The sequence below is a fragment of the Ochotona princeps genome, chromosome 17, assembly GCF_030435755.1.
Source record: "Ochotona princeps isolate mOchPri1 chromosome 17, mOchPri1.hap1, whole genome shotgun sequence".
Classification (NCBI taxonomy): domain Eukaryota; kingdom Metazoa; phylum Chordata; class Mammalia; order Lagomorpha; family Ochotonidae; genus Ochotona; species Ochotona princeps.
In genome coordinates, this window is record NC_080848.1 from 4,136,943 (window position 1) to 4,153,066 (window position 16,124).

The 16,124-nt window shown below is 58.0% G+C and overlaps 1 protein-coding gene across 2 annotated transcripts in view; it reads right to left on the minus strand.

Moving 5' to 3' along the window:
- The window catches only part of TMEM104 (transmembrane protein 104), a 47,287-nt gene that overhangs the window by 3,550 nt on the left and 27,613 nt on the right, over positions 1-16,124 (minus strand). For both annotated transcript variants that reach the window (XM_058675619.1, XM_058675620.1), the window contains one exon: positions 10,513-10,606. In XM_058675619.1, the coding sequence (XP_058531602.1) occupies positions 10,513-10,606 (94 nt within the window). The remainder of the gene's footprint in view (positions 1-10,512; positions 10,607-16,124) is intronic.

Below are 16,124 nucleotides of genomic sequence, written 5' to 3' on the forward strand. Positions count from 1 at the left end.
TGAGGGCAAGCAGGCAGTAATGGGGAAGGTGGGTGTCCTGGGGCCCAGAGCAGGGGGACCCCCCGAGTCCTTGAGCTGTTGGCACCAGGGCTGCTCCCCACAGGAGGGGACAGAGGACCAGCTAAAGAGGCAGCCTTCTGAGGACAGGTGTCCCATGTCCTGAATGCCAGGTCCCTGTAGATGGGGCCAAGCCGAGTAGGCACACACGACAGGCTGCTGCACCTCGCAGCACCCAGTGGGAGCCATGCTGCCAAAGACCAGCATTCCTGATGCTCTGGGGAAATGGCGCTTCTAGATCTTTCTGTATCTGGCAGGCTGCTGGTGTTAGCTATTCAGATTACCTGAAACTGCCATGGCAGAAGGCACTGGTGTCCTTGTCTCCACTCTGGAGTTTGTGACCCTCCCCCTAGTTGTCTGTACTCAGAACAGCTGCGACAGCCTGTGTCCCCTCAGGTACAGAGGCAAGGACACGCAGTGCCTCTTGGTGTGTAACGCAGGCAGGCATGAAAACAGCCGCTGGTGGGGTGTGCCAGAGCTTGCAGCTCCAGGCTGTCCTCAGGGTGACAAGGACCCCTCAGATTGCTCCCTCAGGCCATGGCATACTCCTTGGCTTCTAGAAGCTTCTCCCAGGACCCAGAAGGCCAGGCCAGTGTCTTCCCTCAGAGACCCCAGGGAGAGCAGGGACAGAATCTTCCTCTGTGGCTTTAATCAGAAACCCGACACTGTTGGGGACAGGGAGGGGGAAGGAGGAGGAAGGAGAGCGGGACCAGCCTGTGACAGCGGCCAATGAAGACCACGATTTGTCTCTGCCTCTCACACCTGTCTGTCCCTACTCCTTTCTGACCCCAGGGCCCTGATGCACTACAGGGAAACAGAAAGGCTAGACAGGCTGGGGCAGATTCCCCGGTGAGCCACCAAGACTGTTCTGGGCCAGAGAGCATTACAAGGCTGAGCAGGCAGGATCTGGCTTGGGATTGGGGCCCCTGGGGCTGCCGGGTGGGGAGTTAATCAGGAGGCCAGAGCAAGCAGGTTGGCCACCTGGGTGGCGGGGCCATCAGGTCGGGACAAAGGGCAGCGGCTGCTGTAAGGCACAACTGGCACCCTGCTGGGTTCCTACTGCCCGGGTGTCACCTCGTGATCCAGTGCTGCTCGCTGGGCAGCCAGGCTGGTGTGGACTTGGAAACAGTCCAGTGGAGACATCCTCTAGGTGTCTGGGCTCAACAAGGTAAGCGGGCTTCTTTATTCATCTTTCTCCCAGCCTCTAGGCCCCAGGAAGTTGTGAAATGCAAATGGAGCGTGGCTGGTTGGCCGGCTAGCTCCAAGGCAAGTGGTCTGCACGGTTCTGAGTGGGGCAGCTCCTTATCCTAAATCATATCCAAGGAAATGAGGCTAGACAAAGCATACCTGCCCCAGCACACCTGGCTGCTAGAGGGGGCCTCCATGCGGCTGCCTGGGCTGGGGCTGGAAACTGTATCTTTATATCAGTGATGATGTGGGACACTTTAGAGAAATTTCAACATGGCCTATGAAACCAGTTTCATAAGTGGCTAGAGGGCAGTGTGGGAATTGGGGGTGATGTTCTACCTTCCTCATCACACCTGGCTGTGTGGCTCGGCAGCACAGAAATGCCACCAGCTTTTGGGGTGACAGAATCAGTGTCATGTGTCAAGCAGAGTCACTCAACCTAGCGCCTGCTCTGTGCATGCCAGGCCCGCACCCGTCCAGGAGAGGCCAGATTTGGGCCTGCCCTCGAAGCCATTTCCCTGAACACACGGTCTAGCCAACCCCAGCAGGGCAAGTCCCCTTGTGTCTCCCTCATCACAAAGACCTGAGGCAGGTGCTGGCCAGGCCCTCGGGAGTGATGAGGCAAAAGTCTCCAAACTGGCAGGTTCAAGAGCAACCACCGCTATCCTAAAGCTGGCTCTGATGGAGACTTAGACTGGAGGGAATCTGCAGAGTTCTGGGCTTAGAGTTGCTGTGGCCATGGCCCTGTGATCGCAGTCCCTCCCCGTCACCGACTATGGGAGGAGAGTTTAACGGCTGTCTCCCAGATGGATGTTCCTGTGCCCGGGAGACAGCTGCTCCCCAAACTCATTAGGTAGGACCATCGATCAAGGCGAAATGAGGATGATAGGCTGGGAGTGACAGAAACCGCGGGAAGCATGGCACAGAGCAGGGCTTGAGGGCTCAACCCGGGGTCTGAGGCTGTACCACCCCAGCTCTCACCCATCTCACTGAGGGAGGACATCCAGGACCTCACTGGGGCACGTGCAGGGGTCTGCCTAGGGCCAGCCAGACTCTCGGAGCCCCCGTAGGACGCAGTCAGGGAACCTGTCTCTGCCTCCACTGTCTACTGTGGAAGTCATGCTTCCAAGGGTGGAAAGCGCATGGAGCCAGGGCAGATTCAGAGGGGCGGGCGAGGGCCTGATAGCATTCCACATGGCCACCAGGGCCTGGGCTGTGTGGTGATGAGGTTATGTGAGACCCACACGTTCAACCAGGTCCATTCATCTATTCAACGAGGTCCCAAGTCTGCTGCATGTTGGCCAGTGCTCTGTCTGGAGAGTACAATGGGGACAGAGGTCCGTCCTTCTGCTGCCCACAGTCCAGGCGACCAACAGGGGAAACTATGAGTGACAGAGCACAGAAAAGCGCTGGTCTGTGGCTACATTCGCCGGAGGGGTGGGGATGATAAGACCCCTTTGTGGGAAGTGCCCAAGGGTGTGGGCAGTTCACAGGGAGGAGTCGGGTTGGAGTGGGAACAGAAGGGCTTCTGGGACGACACATCCTGGGCAGTGACAAGGAGTCAGGTGCACCCAGGGGTGACTGACAGGTGGAATGGCTCTCACTTCTGGGGTGCACACGCAGAATCAAGTCCTACAAGCTGTGCCCACTCCCCTCCAGAGTTCACTCACCAGGAGATGCAGCCAGTGCTTCCCTCCCCCTTCTCCCCATCAGCACACACCCAGCTCCTTGGGAGTGAGAAAGGCAGGTGTGGAACATGAGTCCTTCTCACACCCTGGGAGCTCAGAGGCAAACGGGCAGGGAGCCTGAGCCTGGAGCAGCTAATGTAGAGAAGGCACTTGGCCCAGCGATTCAATGAGGGGTAGAACCCATGCCAGGGTGGCTCACACCCCTCCTAGTAGGGCCTGTTGGGGTCAGCTGGGCACAGCTCAGATGATTCGTGTTAATAGCAGGTGCCAAATGTGGTGGTATCACTTGGAGCAATCCGGGTGATACTTCATGCCAAGATGCGTTCTCACCACAATCAACGAGTCAGGAGTGTCAGAGCACACAGAGGGGAAAGGGCCCTGTCCGCGGACAGCCTCAGCCCTCCTTCCTTCTTTGACCAACAGGAGAAATCAGGATGTCTCCTGCAGGCAGCACCTGTCTGTCCTCACCACACCTGTCCTTGGAAGAGAGTGAGAGGGGAGCCCCCACCGCTCTGAACACCCGTGGGAGGCACAGGCGAGACTGCTCACACCTTCCCCGATGCTACCCTGCCCGACCTCACACCTGGGGAAGGCGATGGGGTCTTAGGGTCAGGTGAAGCTACAAATGGGCCAGGACCTGGCAGGAGGCACAGGGGGCTGGTTGTTAGGGCCACACAGTGAGAGCAGGTACCTGAGGTTGGGGCCCGGGGCTGAGATGCCCACTCGTGTAGGCTCCAGCACAGGCTCTTCTCATGTTGTAATGTGTGTGGGGCCTTCAAGAGATATACGGAAGGGGCTGGCATTGTGGTAGTGCGAGCTAAGCCACCACCTGCAATGCCAATATCCCATATGGGCACCAGGTTGGAGACCCAGCTACTCCACTTTCGATTCAGTTTCCACCGATGTGCCTAGCAAAAGCAGCGAAAGATGACCCAAGTGCCTGGGCCCCCTGCACACACGGGAGTCCTGGACACACGGAAGCTCTGGGCTCTTGGCTTCGGCCTGGCACAGACCCAGCTGCTGCGGTTATCTGGGGACTGAACAAGCTGATGGAAGATTCATCTCTCTTCCATAACTCTGCCTTTCAAATAAAAATTTACAATTCTATAGAAAATGTGTATTATGAAAAAAACCCATGCATAAATCTAAAAAAAAATATTGGCACCAATTTTTTTCTATGGACTTTTGAAGTATGGTCTCTGTGTTTGCTTTCTTGCATGGTTTCTGGCTCAGAACTCCTCCCCTGCCCCCCACACCCCCATAGAAACCAGCACGCGTCTCCCTCGAGCAGGTCAGGACAAGCTCTCGGACCTTTCCTTGGCTGCGTTGGAGCTGACTATAAAGAAATCACTCTGACAACTCAGAGGACCCCCGTTTCAGAGATGGTCCCTCCCCAGCCCTGGGGGAGGGCTGAGTGCAACGCACGAGGCTGAGGAGGCTGGCAGGGTTCCTGGTCCCTCAGCACTGGTCACAGCCCTTGGCCCGGTCCCGTTTCCACATGCTTGTCTATGCTTCCATCACACTTATGCAACAAAGCTCCACAGTGACCCGAGAGGACAGGGTTTGGGGAACTCAGGCTGAGCTCACGAACGCTGCAGGAAGGTTACCAAGAGCTCACCCCTGGGCGGGGCAGGGGTTCCTGGGGACAGCAGCTCACCTAGCCCTGCTGCTCTTCACTGGCTGCTCCTCTGTGTCCTTGACAAACTCCCTCATGACCAACTGAATAAAACCGACTGTTGCCCTGAGCTCTGTGAGCTGCTCTTGTGAATAGAGCTCTTGGACACAAGGAGAGGTTTGTGGGAGCCCTGATGTTTAAGCCGGTCAGTCAGAACCCCTGGATTGTCCAAGGCCTGGGGGTTCACAGGTGACCCCTCCTCCTGGACGAACCTGGCTGCTGTCAGGACACATCCCAGGGACATCTGACCCTGGTGCTGGCCAGTCTTTGAGGACCTGGGCGAGGAGGCTGCAGGCATGGGGGACCCAGGATACATTGCTTGCACCTGCTCTGTGAATTGGAAGTTCCTGAAGCTAAGCCATTCTCCCCATCCCAGCAACTGGGGGATTCCATGGGACCTGTGGGAGTTCCCACCTTCCTAGGTCACCCACCAGGGGCCAGGGAGGAGCTCGAGCTACCCCAGAAGACAGGGCACTCTGGGTCTCTGCCCAGGAGGCACCTTCCCCACCACACACATCTGTACCTGTCTGGTCCCTGGTTAGATCCTCATCTCAGTCCCATAGCCGCTCTGTGCATGCTGCCCTCCCTGACCTGGCCAGCTGCCCACCCTGGGAACTCTCTTGAGGGTCCTCGACCTGCCTGTTCTTGCCAGGATGCAGAGAAGGGCGCAGGGCTGGGTTCTGGCTTCACCTCACTGAGTTCCCAGGGAGCTCGGAGGGGCAGGGAACGGGCTGGCAGGTGGGGCGGACTCCCAGCTTCGGAGGCAGACAACTTGTCCTCGGGCCTGGCGGGTGGCACCTGGAGAAGGTGACCTCCCCAGCAATCCCTTCCTGGTGACTGGCAACCTACAGCTCAGCCAGCGATGCCCCTTCTGGAAGGCTGCTGTTCCTTTCTCTCCAGCAGCCAACTGGATGCAGAGAGAGGGGGTGAGGGATGAGGGGTGGTCCAGGCCACACCCTGCTCAGAGGGGCTGCCAAGAGGCCCAGAAGTTCTGTGTGGCCCAGTAGAGCTACCTGGTCAGTCCTGGCTCATGGGACAGTGGGGGTGACGGGCAGCATAAGGTTGTGCCTTCTCTTACAAAGCTAACTCAGGGTTCACTTTACCTGGGAGCTCTGGAAAACTCAGGTACCTACATGGACCTCCATGCAAGCTGGACTGGGAACGTTTGGTTTTGGAGAGATCTGGACAGAAGCTGAGGGTGAGTAGGTGGAGGGACAGAAGCTGAGGGTGAGTAGGTGGAGGGACAGCGAGGGGCTGGAGTGCTGAATGGGGGCGGAGTCCCCAAGAAGCACTGGGGGAGTGGCAGTGAAGGAATTCGGGTGCCAGGTTGGCCGTGGTGGGCAACAGATGGCCCAGCATGCAGACCGCAGCTGCAGGTGGGGACTCAGTGGGGCGGCCCCACAGGGAGCCATCCACTGACATCAGTCCTAGGGCTGGGGACAGGTAGAAACCACAGTGCCCTTCTGTTCCTAGGGGACAGTCTCCGCTTAGCGACCCTGGCTACCACCTCCAAGGGCCACTTCTGTGGCTTGGAACACAAATCTGGGGCACTTGTCAGGGGGGAGGTGGGGCAAGTCAGGCTGAGAAAAGTTCATGAGGCAGGCTCAAGTTTATCCACAAAGGCCCAGGGAGGCTGGCGTCTGACCCACTTTGAGGGGAATGTGGAGACAGTGTGGTGGCTGCTCTGAATACACAAGCAGAGAGGAGGGAGCCCTGCGGTCCTAGACAGCCAGACCCAGGGAGGCGGCGCTCCGGAGCAGCCTTTATTAGAAAGAATTGGTTTTTTTTAATAATGCCAGTCAGGGCGCCCCGAGCTCAGCCAGCTGTTCAGGTCCCTGTGTGGGAGGTGTTTGCAGGCATTTATGGGGGCAAGTAGGGAGGGTCAGGGCTTGAATGGGAACGGGATGGAAGGAATGGGCCGCTGTGGCCCCTTCTAGCTGAGAACCCCTCCTGCCTCCGACAGCCAGCAGGTATCCCAGGTGGTGGCAGCCAGGGTCCCCGCTTCGCTGCTCAAGGCTCTGGGCTGTAAGCATGAAGGCCAGCTTAAGCATGAAGTCTCAGCTGCACTGCTCCCTAGTGCCCCGTCTGCTGACTGTGGACCGAGTTGGCACTACTGCCCCACGGGGCTGGTCCTGTCCTTGACCTCACGGCCCCCTCAGGGGAGGCTCACTTGGAGGCCACACTCAGGATGACAAGAAGGCTGATGATGCCCCTTGCTGTTCCTATCTGAACACTGGCTGGGCATTGGGTGAATAAATGTGTCTCCCACAGCCCCAGTGAGGCAAGTCCTCATTACTGTGGTACAGACAGGCAGCCTGACTGGGGCAGGTCTCGAGGCTCCCTGCTCAGTGGGAGTAGCCACTGACCCACGCGGGAGGGAACCAGGGGAGGCAGTGTGGTGTGACACCCGCTGGGTGTGACAGGTACTACAAACCAGCTGCCGGAACCCAGACTGTGCTCAGGAGCAGCAGTCCACAGGGGAGCTGACCAGACAATAGGGGCCTGGCCAGGAGCTCGGCTGAGGCCACAACCACCACCTCGCCTGTTGGGATGGCCAACCCAACACGGACCTTCAGGCATGGTGACTGCACTGCAGTCCGGGCACCTGGAACTGCCCAGCCTGGTCTCTCCAGAACTCTTCTGAGGAGCATTAGAAACTGTTACTGACCTTTGTCTTACACATCATAACATGTTCCCTGCACAGGAGCTCTTTGCAATGGCAACGGCCTGTTTAACCCTTTAAATCTCACTCGGGCAGCAGGAGGGGGGCTCTTGGAAGGAGCTCGAGAAGAAGTCGATCTGAAGGCTCCTGGCACTGCTTGGGGCCTGCACTCTCCCCCGGCCTTGCTTCAACAGATGGCAGAACAAATTCCTAATTAAGCACGAGAAAGTTTCCGGCTCAGCACATTTATTTATGATTTTCCGGTCCCTTTGGTGCTCATTCTCCCTCTCTGTCTTGGAACCCAGGCCAGCTTCTTGCCATCTTGGTACGGCCTGCCGGGCAGGGGGAGGAACAGCAGGGAGGGTCGTGTGGGGGCTTGAGGCGGCCACACAGCTGCCTTGAATTCAGAGCAAAAAGAAGAGGGAGATTGTTGTAAATTGGTAACTTGGCAGGGGCTGAGAGGAGCAGGAGGGGGGTGTGTGTCTCTGAGATCACTGCTTTTAGGGTATTCTAGAAAACTGCCTGGGGCAAGCTTGGTGTGTAGGAGAAACATCCCTGGGGGTCCAGCCCTCCACTTAGGGCTCTGGTCCTCCCCTCTGAGGCCTGCATGGGGACCAGGAAGGCACCTGCACTAGGTCGAAGAAGAAAACCATGAACAAGTCTCCCCCTGGCCGGCCCCATTCCCCCAGCGGGTGAGGTGGCAGGTGTCACAGGGGGGTTTGCTTCAGAAATGCCGGCGTCCAGCACTGTTGCCTGCGGCAGTGCCTCGACAAAGAGCTGCCGAGAGCCTCCTGATGGCTCTTCATCTCAAGTCAAGGGCAGTGAGGAAGCGAATGCCAAGGATCACACATAGCATCTCCTCCAAGAACCTCCCCCTGTAAAGCCTCATCACCTTGGCTTGCAGCACTGCTGGGCAGCTTCTAGGATGCCAGGAGCGAGACACAGGGCACCCGGGGATGGAGACAGGATGGGGCCTTGCTGGGAGGTAGGGGGACTACTGCAGCACCAGGGGCTAGTGACAGCGCCTGTTGCTCTGTAGCAGGAGGACTCTGATGAGAAGGGTGGGCATTAAGACTCAGGTGAGGCTGGCCAGGCCCTGGCATCCAGGAAACAGCTAGTGATGATTTTCCAAAGCAAGCAACCATCCTGGTTTGGTCCTAACCATAACACAGCCCTAGCCAGAGCCCAAGCCCTAACCCAGATGCCAACCCTAAACACAACCTTCCTCCTAGCCCTAAACCTAGCTCTAGTCACAGTCCTTGCCAAACTCTCGGTCTAACAGGCTGCTGGCAAGCTGCTGCTCAGGTGCCCGCGGCCACAAGGAGGCTCCTGCCTTGCCCTGAGCCTGGCATCTGTGTGGGCTTTTTACTGACCAGCTGTTGCCTTCTTGTCCTTTTATAGAACATGCTGCTTCCCAAATGCAGAGAGGAAACTACACAGCATACAATCGCAGGCAGGTATGCAGGAACCACTGTCACCACCCAGTGCCTGGTCCTCCTGGGCTCACTGCCAGCACACCTGTTAGAGCATGAATGAGCCCTCCTCGTAGGCCCCGCTGTGTCCCTGTCCTCCTGGGCTGGTGCTCCCCACTGCTGATACGGCACATCACAGATGGCCACTTGGGAGCTGGGCCGGGGCTGCAGATCACTGCACTGAGTCGGGGCTAGTCAGGCTACAGGGGCCAGAAGGACACCTCCTGTGGGACCTCCCAAGCGCCCCACACCCAGCTCCATCCTGTTTCGTCTCCTTGTGGGAACAGGCTGCAAGTGGGAAGAGGGCAGCTGGTGAGTGTGGTTTAAGATAGGGAAGAAGTCCCAGCTCCAACACAGCTGCCCTGAGGCCCTGGGCTGAGGGCGGCTCTGCTCCCCCTGCTGGGGGCTCCCTGACCACCACGGTCCCTTCCAGACAGACACAGGGAACTCTTTATGCCAGGATCTGTAACCCATGGGATTGGGGATGCCAGAATTCCTCCAAATTGCTGGGATTAGACACCACCCTGGGGGCACCCTGTATCACTTGGAGCCAGGTACATCTCAGGAGCCTGACGAGGGAGAAACAGGGAAACATCCAGTATTACAGGGTGACCAAAAGCTGGAAAAGAGTCCGGCGTGATGCGTAGTGGTTAAGGTCCTTGCCTTGCATGCGTTGGGATCACATATGGTCGCCGGTTCTGATCCCGGCGGCCCTGCTTCCCATCCAGCTCCCTGCTTGTGCCTGGGAAAGCAGTCGAGGACGGCCCAAAGCCTTGGGACCCTGCACCCATGTGGGAGACCCGGAAGAGCTCCTAGCTCCTGGCTTCGGATTGGCTCAGCTCCAGCAGTTGCGGTCACTTAGGGAGTGAATCATCGGATGGAAGATCTTCCTATCTGTCTCTCCTCCTCTGTATATCTGCCTTTCCAAAAAAAATTTTAAAAATCTTTAAAAAAAAGCTGGAAAAACAAAAAAGAACATGGGGGCTGGGGAAGGTGTGATGGAGAAGCAGCCCCAGTCCTGGCACTTTCGGAGGCTGGGTGAGGTGGGGCAGGTGGGCCGCCCAGGAAGCCCCTGGGCTCTGGGAGGCATTACTCATCCCAGGTTCCTTAGCCAAAGCAGCAACAGCCTTCCCTGCCCTCAGACGGGTGATGCCAGCATCCACCTGACACCCAGAACATGCACGCTGGCCCATGGGGTGGCAGGGAGCCCTCACCATCCCCAACCTCCACAGCCTTAGTCCAGCTGGCCCTGTCCCTGGGGCGGCTGGCGGCGGGCAGTATGGCTGGAGAAAGCAAGCTCTCGAATGCCCACTCGGTTTAAGGGAGAGAGACTTCCAGACTCCAGCAGGCTTGCCCGGCTGGGTCAGGACGGAAACCACTACGGGTAGGGTGTTTTTCATGCTCTGGTGGCTGGGGATGGGGAAGGGAAAGAATGGCTGTCTCCATGGGCCACCTAGATTTTATGGCTGTACCACGAGGCACACCCACAGAATCAGAACGCTGCCACTCCCATGCCCTCCAGAACACTGCCCAACCCAGGCCTGTGGGTCAGCAGGGATACCACAGGCCAAGCTACAGGCACACTGTGGAAAAGTCAGCACTTTTTTAAGAGGGGGCAGTAAATTTGCCCACCTGCAGGGGACAGGCAGAGTCCCTGCTGAAACGGTCAGAGGATGGAGCCTGAGCCTGGGGAAGCTGTCACCACGCTGGGAGCTGCCCTGGGCCTCCCGGGGAGGGTGCAGGCAGGGAGGGGTCACGCAGCTCACTCACCGACCCACCGCATCAGGGAGGTCAGGATCTGCAGGTACTTGGTCTTCTGGACGTCAAAGAAGGTGAAAGGTCCGAGGAAGAGCGTGAAGGCAGCCTGGCAATGAAAACCAGAGTGAGGAGGAACGGCTTGTGGCTGGGGGAGGAAATCTCAGCTCATGCAGCCTCAGCCTACAGCCAAGGCCCGGCCCCAACTCAGGTGTGCACCCGCACTCCGGGGGCCATGTGGATGCTCAGCACCCTGCCTCTCCACCACTCCACCACTCCTCCTGCTCTTGACTGCCCAGTGGGTGGTACCGGCTCCTACCGGCTCCGTTCTGTTCTCTTCAGCGGGACCTGACCAGGAGCCTGGGCCCGGCACTGGGCTGGCTGCGAGCACGCATGAGGTGTGAATGCAGAGCAAGGACCAAGTGACAGCAGCAGGTGAAGGCAGCTCTGACCCTTGCAGTTTCCCAGGAAGTGAAGACACAGGAAGTGAGGGACAACACAGGAGCTCCGTCAAGGCAGCACAGGACGCCGCTCCCCAAGGGTGCCATCTCCCCTTACCCCAGTCATGCCTGTGGCTTCGAGAAGTGGGGAACCAGAGCCAACAATTTCCAGGCCAACCCAGAGAAACAGCTGGCACTAGGAAGACAGCAGCCACCTCTGGGGAAATCAGGGGTGGAGGGGAGTGGGGGTACGGGTGGGAGCCCATCGGAGGTGTGGGTGCTGTGGCAGGGGCCCCTCTGTCCTCTTAACCTTGGAGAAGAGGGCAAGTGGGTGTCCACTGTGAACCAACATTGTCACATCCGATCTCAGGAGACAGGTCTGGGAGAGCTGAGCCCTAGTTGCTGAGAGGGGTTGGGGAGGGGGTGGGCAGGGAAAAAAGAGGGGCTGCTCGGGGTGCAGAGGAATTAGAAGCCGCCGGCTGGAGGTAAGATGATGGCACCGTTTCCAATCTGCCACCCGGAAGCTGCACAGAGGATTGGACCTTATTAACATTTACGCTGTACCATTTCATCAAGTTAATGCTAATGACGCCCGCCAGAGACAGGCCAGCGGCAGCGACGTGGAGAGCGGGGAGCGGGCCAGGCCCTGCGACCTGGGTGAGTCCGTCACAGCTGCCCGGCCTGCCGCCCCGTGACAGACGGGTAAGCGGCAGCTCCAAGGAGGGGGCTGAATCTGTGCCACCCATGCCCCCGCCCCATCCGCAATGACCTCTTATCCAAGTCCATTATCGCTGTGAGAAGGAGTGACAGGAGGACTTGGGGCTGCTGAGGGAAAAGGCTCTAATTAGCTGGGGAGGGTGGTGGCGTCTGGCAGTCACGGGGCTCGGAGGTTCCAGAAAGCTGAGCTTTCTGCCATGGGGCCCTCCGAACCCACCCTGCCTCTGCCCTGAAGGATGCAGTTTCCCTGGGCTGAGGGGGACCCTCCTGGCAGAAGCAAGAAAGTGGAGAATGAGGCTGTGGGCACCACATAGCACGCACAAGCACAAGTGTCACACAGGAAGGTCACTTGGGAAAATTGCCACTCCAGGGAGATTTCTCAGGCACCACACATGAGCCTCTTTCTGGAAGGTTGGAGAGGTCTGTAGCATGAATAAAGGCAAAGCCACAGTTGTTTCCCAAACACGATGTCTCACAGGAACAGGACCCTGGGTGTACCTGCAAGCTTTGGGGGCAGGGGGCTCACCTCCAACCTGCCACAGCTCCAGCTGTGAGTGCTGGAGACCTTCCTGAGGGCTGCTTCCATGGAAGGTCAGAGTGTACCTTAGGAGCCTAAACGGTGGTTTCTAGAAGGTTCCATTACTTAAAAAACAAGGGGACAGCAGAACTCTCCCCAGGGATAGAGAATTCTGCTGCTGCAGGGGTCCTGCCCCCCTGGGGAACCCTGGCTGGCACCAAGCTCATATCCTCAGGCCTTGTCAACCCTTGAGGGGTGGGATCCTGGCTCTCCCGCCATGGGGAGACAGTAAGGAGTATGTGTGAGGTTGGGGTCAGTATTGTCACAGTGGGTTAACACCAGCAGCAGGATCCCATGCCAGAGAGTTCGTTCCAGTCCTGGCTCCCCCAACTCCTACCCAGCTCCCTGCTAACACACCTGGGAGAGCATCAATAGATGGCCCATGTGCTTAGGTCCCCGTACCCATTGAGGAGGCCAGAATGGAGTTTTGGGCTCCTGGCTTTGGCCCAGCCTTGACTATCACGGCTCTGACTCTCCTTCTGTCTACACACACACACACAGTACAGCTGAGGTTCCAGGCGAGTGGTACGGACTATCAATCTGCAGCCCTCCAATAAGGGTCCATATCAGCCTAGGAGCTTTGTACTCCTTCTTGGGGATGGCAGGCGTGTCCTAAGGGTGGGAACTGGCAGCAAAGGAGTCTTGTGTGATGTGGCCCACAGCTGGGTGGTGGCTGGCATGGCAGGAGGAGGCACAGATGGGCCAACAGGAGCCATCGCATGGGGCCATGCACTCATGCATCAGAGAACGAAGATGCAGATGAAGGTGCAGACCTGGAACTGGGGCTAATTAACTAACAGGTGTCCTCTACAAATGACCAGGGCCAGAACTGTGCAGCTGCAGGAGCAGGGTGGGAGGAAGGGAGCTGGTAGGAGCAGGAGCCCAGGACTCTGCTCACAAGCATGCTGGCCAAGAGCCGACCTGCCCTCTCTGAGCTCCCCGAGCAGCCCAGGTGATGCTGTAGATTAACTGGCTCCCAGCTCAGTCTCTGCTCAAGGACTCTCAGTGCATGAGTCTGTACTAAAGCAGGCAGGGACACCAGTTGCCACAAATGTGCTTCTGTAACTGCTCCCCTCTCAGGCCCCCGGTGAGCAGCTCTGATTCCTACTGAGCTCTGGCAGCCGCTCACTGGGGCTCAGGCCGAGACAGACCTGAGAGGGAAATTGGGATGCTTATGTCCCTCCTTTTGGGTCAGTGGTTTTAGTAGCTGCGCACCAAAGGTCCAGGATAGCCTTGCCAGAGCCTTCATGGGGACCCGGCAGCTCATGTCCCCAAGGCTCTTTCAGAATATCCCAAAGTCTACAGCTCTGTGTGATTACCTGTGCCGCATATCCTCTCTGCGAATCTCTGCAGGCCAGCTGAGAACGCTCCTACCCTGGGATCCTTGGTGGATGCCTGCGCTGGCAAGTACACCTGCCTGGGGCCACTTTGCTTTGCTGGGAGGATAGGAACTGTTCCTCAAACAGCTGTGAAATCCACCTGCTCTGATTTGGGAGGAGCAAATCCAAACAAAACAGTAAGCCTCAGGCTTACCTAGTTTCAGGGAGGATCCACGCCCCATGAAGGGGAGTGCAGATCTGGGAAGGGCTGGGGCGCTTGGCTCCCTCCATTGGTAGCACCTCTTGGGACCCCGCCAAGGGAGGGGAGGAGCCTTGGTGGGCTGTGACCACTCTGTACCTGCCAGGCCTCTAGGTCAAGTGAGGAGCCCAGAGGTCTCCCAAGGAACGGCAAGTCCCATGCCTGCTATTTTGAACGTGGTGGATTCACAGCTCTCCCAGAGTCACAGATGGGGCCTTCCCCCAGTTCTCCAACAAAGCCCAAGACCCCAGACCCTGTTCATCATCAGCTCTTCTGCTGGGAAGGGGCGACGTGGACTTCAGCTGCTGGCCAGAACTTGAGCTGTGATGACATTCAATGGCACCCACAGCTTTTGGGTGCTCCTCACTAAAAGGGGGAATGGTGCAGGGGGTGGAGGAGGAGAGCCTGAAGGGCTGGAGTAACCACAGTACAAACGTGCCAAGAGACTCTGCCCCTCCCCGGCACGCATTACAAACAAGCCCTGTGACAAGAAGCAACCCCAGTCACCTGTGCCCCAGATGACCGTGGGAAAGTACATTGAAGATGGCACAGTGGCCAGCCGTTCACCAACTCACTGGGGCGTGGACCCCACCCAGGCCTGCCTCCAGACCCAGAGTTGCACAAAGGGGCAGTGTCTGTGGGGCCAAGGATGCCAGCAGTGGCAGGGGCGGTGTGGGGCGATGCTCACCTGGTGATCTCTGACTCCCAGAGCCCAGCAGAGGTGCTGATAACCAGGAGGAGGGACAGTGAGCCCACCTGGCTCAGTCCCGACACAGTCAGCTCCCAGAGAGTCTGCTCCCTCTTGAAACAAGAGGCCTCTGTCTGGTTTTGGCTCCCTGCAGTGGGGAGACGGAATCACCCAGTGCCAAGTTCCAGGCATATTTCCCCTCTTCACTTTACCTGCTGCCTTCCAGATGCCAGCACACACCCTGGGGCCTTCTTGCTTCAGGTCTGGGAGGTGACTTGGTTTTCTCTGTTGGTTATCAAGGCTGACAAAGGCACCATACAGAAGGTGGCAGGGCTGTTCCAGACACACCAGGACCCAGGGGCTGCTTAGGGAGACCTGGGGTTTGGTGGAGATGGGGACTGGTGGATGGCACAGCTGAGTTCTCTGGTCTGATCCTTTACCAAGAGACACAGAAAGGGACCCTGAGGCCACAGGGCTGTGGCCAGCGTGGGACACCAGGGTCGAGAGTTAATTGGGGTTAATGGTGGCTCAGCAGGAGCCCCTTCCTGAACTGAGAACTTTCACTGCGTCCTTGAAGTACAGTGCATGAGCACTCAAGGATGCTATTTTTACTTCTCAAGTAGCCGTGAACACTCTGGCATGGGAATTTATTTTCCCAACTCGAGTTATGGCATCTGGGGATTCATCCATGGGAGATGAGTCCCAGGGCAGTTTGGGGCAACTGAGGCGGTGGGGTTGGGGGGAGTCCTGGGCTTCGGGTCCCATGGGTAGGAGGGCATCTGCATGCCCTCCGATGTCGTCCCTCCTGACTATGAGACCACTGAGCACCAGCACGTACCAGGCCACCGCACCGTACCCAGCCTCCAACGATACCTCACGGACGCCAGGGCAAGATCTAACGTTACGGACAAAAGAGTTCTTATCAGACTGTGGCTGTCCCTGCCCAAGTTCAACTTTGGCCCAACACTCTTTAGGGGAGCGTAAACACTTCCAGGCCAAACATGAGTCACCATGCAGAAGGGGCCTGCCAGGGAAGATGCCATGTGCTGGACACACGTCAGCAAGGGTAGTGAGCTATCACCTGGGAGGAGGGGCACCAGCCACTCTGAGGAGGCTGTGCTTTGCCAGGACTCTTGGTGAGGAGTTTTTCTGGAACAACCCGCCCTGGGGCAGGAGATGAACAGCACAGCAGGTGCTGGCCAGAGGACCCGAGGACTCCAGCTGTCGGGCTACACCAGGCCAGCAGCGACAAGGGCGGCTGACAGGGTGAACCTGGCAGGCAGTGAGTCACGAGCACCAGCGGAGGCCTGGGCGGCCTCTTCCAGGGACGGAGTCACTCGCAGCTGCGGCTGATGTCTGCCCTTCCCCCTGCCAGAACACTACTTGAAACAAGTCAGCGGGTCTCACCGTCCCTCCCAGGGCCACCTCATGTCTCCCCTCGCCCCTGATCCCCCAAATCCCTCCCCAGAAGGTATCTGGGAGGTGCCTGCTGTACAAAGGAAAAGATTCCAGGGACGACTAGAGAGAAACTCAGTTCTTGATGCCAGTGGGATTCTCAAGAAGTATTGCTTCCTGGTTAAAGGTGAACTGTAGATCTTGCTAGCGTCTTAGCAGAGCCTTGAGCACC